General features: G+C 42.0%; 1 protein-coding gene across 7 annotated transcripts; it reads right to left on the bottom strand.

The window, feature by feature from the left end:
- Nucleotides 1-456: 456 nt before the first annotated feature.
- Nucleotides 457-7,977, bottom strand: rangap1a (RAN GTPase activating protein 1a). Of its 7 annotated transcripts, none has more exons than XM_034539901.1 (16): nt 7,834-7,977; nt 6,840-6,959; nt 6,587-6,714; nt 6,396-6,455; nt 6,040-6,219; nt 5,790-5,924; nt 5,349-5,507; nt 4,536-4,649; nt 4,287-4,386; nt 4,025-4,109; nt 3,586-3,742; nt 3,257-3,373; nt 2,983-3,088; nt 2,470-2,558; nt 2,122-2,286; nt 457-1,275 (listed from the first exon to the last, which is right to left on the bottom strand). In XM_034539901.1, exons 2-15 carry the CDS (start codon nt 6,949-6,951, stop codon nt 2,161-2,163), a joined length of 1,668 nt encoding a protein of 555 aa, XP_034395792.1. In that variant the 5' UTR covers nt 6,952-6,959; nt 7,834-7,977; the 3' UTR covers nt 457-1,275; nt 2,122-2,160. The 7 variants fall into 7 exon arrangements, with proteins under 7 accessions (XP_034395792.1, XP_034395788.1, XP_034395789.1 ...); XM_034539897.1 differs by having other exon boundaries at nt 2,165-2,286; XM_034539898.1 differs by having other exon boundaries at nt 2,165-2,286; nt 7,843-7,967.
- Nucleotides 7,978-7,986: the final 9 nt, after the last annotated feature.

Raw genomic sequence — 7,986 nt, 5'->3', positions numbered from 1 at the left:
TTTACTCTGAGTGTGTCCAGCGCGTACTGACAGCGGTCCAGCAGCCTAATAAACAAGGCGTTGGTAAATTCTTTTACGATGACCCCTGATCCCTAATGCAAATTAACACCGTGGCTTTACATTTTTGTCCTGAAACACAGGGAGGAACTGTATTTGTTGGTGGGATTGAGCACATGTGTTGATATGTGAACTATGAACTGTGACTATTCTTGGTTTGTAAAATCAGGATTTCTTTGCCCCCCCCCCCAGTTGACACAAAACAATATGATGAAAAACAGAAAATCAGTTTCTTAAAACCTCCATTAATGAGCAGCAATAAAATAGATCCATTTTTGTTGCAATACAAACTCATAAGTTGTGTTGCTCAGTTTTTAGAGTTGTATGTTCTTGTGATTACCTTCAAAGCTCATATTTATTTCTTTAATAAAACTTATATACAGTTAAAATGCAATGACATCGAACACTCAAACTAGCTTTATTTTGCAACACAAATCCCCAAACTTTGCACCTTGTGCCCCATTTAAAAAGGCAAAAAACACATTTGCACACATTTCATTTCATCCCTTTTGATTGTTCTATTATATTTTGCAGTCTTAGTTTTTGTAACCATATTTATCGTTAATATATATTTAAATAATGCCAATGTTTGACCACATTATCATATCCAATAAACATTGAATACCAAAACAGAATAGTAAAAAGGTATATATGAAATATAGAATAAAATGTGCAATAACTGAAACGTAGAGCCCGGATCCTTTCTGGTAAGCGCTTTTTTTACACCAAAGTGTAATCTGTGCGTTGGTCAGTCAGGCGTCTCTAAACAGGACACACAGATCTTATTCACCAGAATACAGAGATCAAGAAGACCAAGTTGTCAGTGCTGTTCTGTGGTGATACAAGTGTACACAAAGCACTTCAAGTAGTCCACACCATAAGAGCGTAGTCTACTTTGAAATACAAAGCATTTAAGCCCAGTCCAGAGTCCAGAAAGAAGTTTGTTGCTGAACCTGTGAAGGAAGGACAGCAGGGATGAAGAGGAGTGAGCGGGTCTGTTCTTCTCAAGAGCTGCTCAGCTTTATTTGCTGAAAATGTGAGCTCATGTGTGCTGGTTTCCAAAGGTCCATCAGTGATCAGTCAAAGTTCAGTTTGTCTCTGTGTGTGTGTGTGTGTGTGTGTGTGTGTGTGTGTCCACAGTCCTCAGATCTGACTCTCTGCAGTGTTGACAGGAGGCTGTTTCTAGCATTACCACATGACTCCAAAGCCTTGGGGTTTCTGTGAAGGATAACACACAGTTAGATGATGAAGTCTATACACACACTCTCTGTAATTAAAATTAATTGTATAATTTATCCATTAACTTAATATCTTTCAAAAAGGGTTAGTCTGGTATTTCTCAGATTGCCAACAAATGAGCCACACTGCACATGTTCCTTTGCCCTGTAGTTTGAGTCAATATACATATACTGTTCTGTTGCTGTTAATATGCACTAGAGTTCCAAATGTACATTCATCTGCTAAATCCAACCGTAAAAAGGAAACTTTCTTTTAAAACAAAAAGGAAACTATATATTTGAGATCTGTTTTTAAAGAAATTGGTCGAGCACAGAGAGTTGCATACAGGCAAAGTCAGAAAGTATTAAGAAAAGTCTTTTTATGGGATTTGTTGACAATAAAAAAAAAAAAAAAAGGAAGTCATAAAATCTGCATTTTTGTTACTTGCAAATCAGCTTAGTGTTGCTCGTGGCATTTCGAAAAAAGTGAAATTAGTGACCGACTTTTCCCTAAAAACATTGAGTTTGTTTGGGTGTAAACAGAAAGGCACGGTTTGCTTTCTGACAAAGGAAAGTTGCTCAAGGAGAATTTGCTGCAGGGTTTAAATCTTAAGGACGATAACTTTCAGGCTAAATAACCATGAATCCTTCATGTATGTCAAAGGCAGAAAGTCAAATGTTAGCCCAATAAAAGCGATGGGGTAGCAAAACAACAAAAATAACAAACCAATTCCAACACAACAATGAACAATCACCAGAGTGTCCACCACCGTTACTACACACACCAAGTGTAAAAACAGTTATTATGTGCTTCATCCTTGAAGATGGTAATCGTGGTATTTTGTACCTGGAAGCTGCCTGCTGATTGGCTCAATCTGTCACGTCCTTACCGGGACAGGAAGACCGCAAGCACATCCACGTACTCTTTGGGAAAGTAGTCCTGGCTAGCAACGTGCTCCAAGGCGTTGAGGTGGCCGCGAACCACGAGCACAGGCTTCACCTTGTCCTCACTCTGGGCCGCCAAGAGGACAGAGGGACGAAGGGTGAGGACGAGGGGACAGAAAAGAGTGTCGTGAGAAGACCAAAGTGAGATAAGCAGAGAAGAGAAATGTAATGGAAACACAAGGCATCTAGAGAGACGGTAAAGAAATTCACATTTCTGTGCCTGTGCTGAATAAGCGCAGAATAAACATACCTTGATAAGTCCGAGCAGCACTAACAAAGTTGATACAAAGTTGCAGCCTTGGAAAGACGGAGTGGAAAAAGCTTTCTTCAGAAGGGCATCTGTAAGGAAAAATGTATTACTATGCATTACAAGCATATGTTCCAACCACTGTCAACAAAAAGAGACAACAGAAAACATGGGTCTCGTTAAACGCTAAACGGATCAAGTGAGGCAAACCACTTCACTAACATCACTCAGCACTCGTTGGTGAGGTCGTGATAAAAAAGTAGGTAAAAAGCAGAAGCTTTAACAGACCTCAATTCAGCCTCTAGAAATGTTTTCTTCTGGTTCAATTGGAGAGATAAATGAACTCTGACCTAATTTTTCTGAGATCATTAGATGAAACAGCTTGGTAGTACATCAAAATAAATATATAAAAAACATAAATTAACTGCAAGACATTGAAAGGCAGAAATGTAGCTTCTCTCAGCAAGGGCATGCACAACAGCAATGAGATCAACCGATGCGACCAAAGTGTCTCACCAATGCTGTCCAATACGGCATTCTTCACATCATCATTATCCTCCTTGTACACAGATGCAATCTTGAGGAAGGCTTCAGCTGTTTTTGTCGCATCTGAAACATCCACCTAGAGGCAGAAAGGCAGAAATGTTTACTGATGACCACCCCGCTTCATGCACATTCTCAAACGGATGCATGCTTTGTGCGTCCGCATCAAGTAAACACACAGGATACTTTGCGACAAGCTAAAATGTCCGTAAATGTGACCTCAAAGATTTTTTTTTTGTGCGTTTACCTGCTGCTCGATCAGCATCGCTCTCATGGCCCCCAGTTTGAGCAGTTTGTCTGGGGACGGAAAGCTGAGGAAGGAGGATACATCTGGCGGCCGGGATGCTGCTACAGGGGTGGACAACTATGAGGGGGGAGAAAGAAGAAAGAGAACTAATGTTGTGAATGCTGTCAAACAAACCATGGTTTTACAAGCTGACACTTGGATTTATAATTTGTAGTTCATGTTATTTGGTCTTTGGCCCTTTTATTGCAGCACAAAACTGTCATGCATGCACAGGTAATCAAACAAATGTTTTGGGCTTAACTTTTGCTTTGACATCACATTTAGCTGACCTTGTTGCCATTGCTTTCCTCTTCCTCCTCTTCTTCCTCTTCCTCCTCTATTTCCTCTTCATCCACATCCACATCCTCGTCGTCTTCTTCCTCGTCGTCGTCGTGGTCGTCATCGTCATCATCATCTTCATCATCTTCCGGCTCACCCTCGTCGTCACTGAGACAAATAAAAGCCCAGCCCGTCAGTGAGGATTTTGGGATGAGAAGCGTCTTTTTCAATGACGGCGATATTCAACAATATCATGTGCAGAGTCAAGGTGGGGGCAGATTGCATCAGTTTTTCCAGGCGCTGATGTGACACCTCAAGTGAATGTTTCAAAAGGTAGAGCAGGAATACAAAACCGGACATATCCCCCCCCCCCCGTGACCCACAACCGGATAGACAGGATGTATAGGCTTCAATAAATAGACCACAGGAGCTTAAGTATGACGTGATTACCTGAGCGACCCGAGAAGCTCGCCAATGTTCATGGCTTCCATAGCGTCTTTCAGAGCTTTGCAGCCATCCTCTCCGAGGCTGTTACCTGAAAATCCAAATCATATTAACCAGCTTAGTCAGGCAAGATAAATTAAAGAAAAAGAAAACAAAATCCAAATAGTATCTTAATAGAAAAGCTTTAAAGCAGATTTCTTTGTCAAAAAAACAAAAAACAAAATGTTGATGTGCAGAGTTATCTCTGTAGGTTTATTTGTTTTTTTACCATTTAGATCCAGTTTCTCTAGCTGGTCCTTGTCCTTTACCGCTTGTGCCACAGTCAGAGCTGCCTCTTCCGTGATCTCGCCAAATGACAGATTGAGTTCCTGTTAACAGAATATTTACTCAGTAGGGAAGGAAAATGTCAAACACAACCTAATAAACAGACGGAGGAATAAAGACCATTTAGTAAAAAATAAGGATTGAAATGAAGTAGTGACTGACGGCTCAGATCAGAGAGATGGGACTCATTCACCTTGAGGATTGGTAGTCCCTCTGATACAGTTCCTGCAATAGCTATGGCTCCCGCTGGCCGCACCAGACAGTCTCCAAAGTTTATCACTTGGATGCTGCGGAGGTGTTTCAGGGCCTGTGAAGAACCAAGATATTATTTGCTACAGCACCGAAGCCTAAAAAGAGAATTATTAGTAGAACTGTAGTAAAAATTATGGTGATGGACAAATTGGTGGATGATTTTTTTTTTTAACAACAAGTAAAAAGGTAGAAATTATAACTGAATATAGTAAATACTGCATTGACCTGTGCGTCAAACTACAGCCTTCTACCTTTGTAAGAATCTTTACAGATAATTACTAACTGTATGTAGGAATCAACAGTATATTTTAAACTTGAGGCCTGTGGTAGAATATCTCGTTGTAGAAACACATGGATGTATTTTAATATCCTTAGTAACACTTGCATACCAAATCTCTTAAAAACATAGGCTAAAATAGTTGTCCTGTGGGAATACTGACTGGAATGAATAAAGAGAGCTGACAGCAAACTGATGTTCTTCCTATTTGTGTTAAAGATATTTGGCCAATGCATTAGTAAATTAATGGTTATAAATAGTCAACCATTATAGCCTTTTTAATAAGTAATGCAGTTGTTATGCATTTAGTTAAAGCGTAGGTGTGCACTATTAGACTCATTCATCTGACAAAGTCGCTGGGATATTGATTATGGGATTGAATGCAATAAGCTGGATAAGTATCATTTTCAGTGTTAATTCAAAATGGCATGGTAGATGCACTAATGATCAACAGTCACGATACCAATGTCTTCGTACCTGAGCCATGGCGAAAGCCCCCTTCTCGGTGAAGGTGTTGTCGTTGAGGTTGAGGATGCGCAGGCCTGCGTTGTGCTGCATGGCTTTGGCCAGAGCTGTCACACCAGGGTGATTGATGCCATTCTGAGGCATGTGAACCTCCTCCAGGCTACCCATCAACTGAGAACACAAATTATGATCAGAAGAATTAAAGTACACAGCTACAGTAAACTACAGCAGTTTTTCGATAATGATTGATTCACAGCTTTGAACAACTTTTGTCAGGTGGTCAAATATGAGCTATATTGATATAACCTGGTCCGAGATCAGTAATTGTATTCAATCATACAGTGCCCCAGGAAGGCAGGGGGTGGTAAAATCTCACACGATGTAGCATTTTACCGCTTTTCCCCCAGAACAATCTGATGGAGTCCAAAGCTCATGGGGTTGTTAGTCCTTTACCTGGAAGGCTTGAGCGAGGGCAGTGGCTCCATCGTTCTCTAGGCGGTTCCTCCCTGCAACAAACACCTTCAGGCCGAGGGGGGTTCCCTCTGCACTGGAGTTTTTATGGCACTGGATCAAAGAAGCAGCCAAGATCTGAGGAATCCATTAACAGATGTGATTTAAAAATGTATTAATAAAAAAAATGCCATTAGAGGGCTATTGTAGAAGCTAACACACCTCATGTTAAAAAGACATTCTCAAGACTTACCTTCCCCCCTCCGATGCCCATGCCACAGTTGTTGAGCCGCAACTCCTGCAAAGTGTAGCAGGCTGTGCTCTTGAGCAACCTCTCAATGCCCTTCACCCCATCTGGTCCAAAGGCGTTGTCACTAAGGTCCAAAACAGTCAGCTTGGCCCCTGCCAGCATCAGAGCGTCACCCAGTGAGTTCTACAGCACAAGGAGAGAAAGAAACGAGATAAAACGGCAGCGTACCAAACACAAAGACAACATAGTTACTGCCTTGTAATCATTCATGAGGAGAGCCAGACATGGAAAGTATGCAATATTTCCACACGTTCCGACTGGGAGCCCAACCTTGCAACAAGTTCAATAATGTTAATTACCAAGGCAGGTGGGATCTCAGAGCGCAGGCGTCCTGTGAACATGTCACTCCAATAACAGCGCTGAAAGAGAGAATGAAATTCAGAGTCGCTAAGAGTTCAAACTTGAATATACTCACTACATTATATAGAAAATAAAAAAGGGCGATGATTCAAATTGAGAATGCTCAGAAAAGTCAAGAAAGAGTCCGAACCTTAAACTTGCTCTTTGTCTCGAGGGCCTTGGCGATGGCCTTGGCTGCCTCCACCCCGACAGTGTTTCCCTCTAACCTCAGTGCCTGTAAATCCTCAAAGTCCTGGATCTCCTTAACCATCTCCTCCACTGGAGAGCAGGAACAGCGTGAGGGGTTAAAAGTTGAGAAAGAGGGATTGAGGCTTTATTCATGAAAACACAAGACTTTTGGTGTGTTAAAACGATCATAAGCAGGGTTTCTGTCTGACACTCACCTGACTGGGCATCATCCAGCTTTTTCCCCTGGCCTTTGTAGCTCAGCTCTACTTCCTCTACTCCAGTCTTAGCCAGAGAGTTGGCCAACTGTGCAACAATATCTGTAGCCATCGGGACACCTATGGGAACAAACACGGCGTATTATTTTTTTATGTTCTGCTTCATGATAACCCTGGTCCTCTGCACTCATTGCCAATAAGAAATAAAAACACAGACCCCATATAGCAAGTCCTACGGGACTATTGGGTAGGAATATATGGACATTTTGGGCTTGAACTGCTTCGTTTTTCTAGGAAGCTCAGTCCCCCCTTTTCTACTTAACTACAGAAAACGATGCTTTTCGCAGTGGGACAATCCACCCTAAAATAACATTTAACTACATTTGCAGTATGACACGCTGCAGCTCAGATGACCTTTATAGATTTGAACATATCTCGTGCGTTGAATAACATACAGACGGTAAAGATGTAATCATATAGCTAATAATAAGCTAGTTGTGGTAATGTTGAAATATATATATATATATATATATATATATATATATATATATATAAATAAATAAATAAAACTACATACAGCCGCCGGGTTTTACACACGAGCCACGTTCATGAGAGCTGACTGTTGTTTTGGGTTAGACTCCCCCCTGCACGCAGCCGGCAGCTAGCTTTAGCAGAGTGCTGCTCCCGTCGTGCTAACACACCGACACGGTTTGACGCCGGTGGAGTCGGTTTGTTGACACCGATCGGTTCATGAACGCATCACGTGCCTGCTGGATAATTAACACACCTAGTCCCAGTGGCTATAAGACGAGGAGTTGCGTCAGTTAGCTCACGCGGGTGCCGTTAAACGGGACGCAGCGTGGCGCTCTCCCTCGGCCTCTGAAATCCGCTGACTAACGCTAAAGTTAAAAGTTACACCAACTGAAATCAGTCCGCCGCCATTCGTCGTCACACACACTTTCACCCACAGTTCACACACAAGTTACACGTATACCGTCGTTACCGCAACGCTGCTGTACTGATTGAATCCAGTCACACGCTCCCGCTCGCTCTTTGCGTTCAAACCTGAATCCAACACGTTACCCCGAGCTGACCACCGCAGAGCTGGGGGACAAGGGACCTGTAGTTCTATGGGACTACAACGCGG

This window comes from Cyclopterus lumpus, chromosome 8 (genome assembly GCF_009769545.1).
Source record: "Cyclopterus lumpus isolate fCycLum1 chromosome 8, fCycLum1.pri, whole genome shotgun sequence".
NCBI lineage: Eukaryota > Metazoa > Chordata > Actinopteri > Perciformes > Cyclopteridae > Cyclopterus > Cyclopterus lumpus.
Note: the sequence above shows the minus strand (reverse complement) of the source record. Positions and strands in the feature narration are given on the sequence as shown.

What these genes read in the sequence shown, in the direction of transcription:
- rangap1a (XM_034539897.1), bottom strand. Translation starts at nt 6,951, where the DNA reads ATGGCTACAGATATTGTTGCACAGTTGGCCAACTCTCTGGCTAAGACT. An exon ending in GCTGGATGATGCCCAGTCAG is followed by an intron (nt 6,715 to 6,839) that starts GTGAGTGTCAGA and finishes CCTGCTCTCCAG; the next exon opens with TGGAGGAGATGGTTAAGGAG. An exon ending in TGCTGCTCGGACTTATCAAG is followed by an intron (nt 2,287 to 2,469) that starts GTATGTTTATTC and finishes TTGGCGGCCCAG; the next exon opens with AGTGAGGACAAGGTGAAGCC.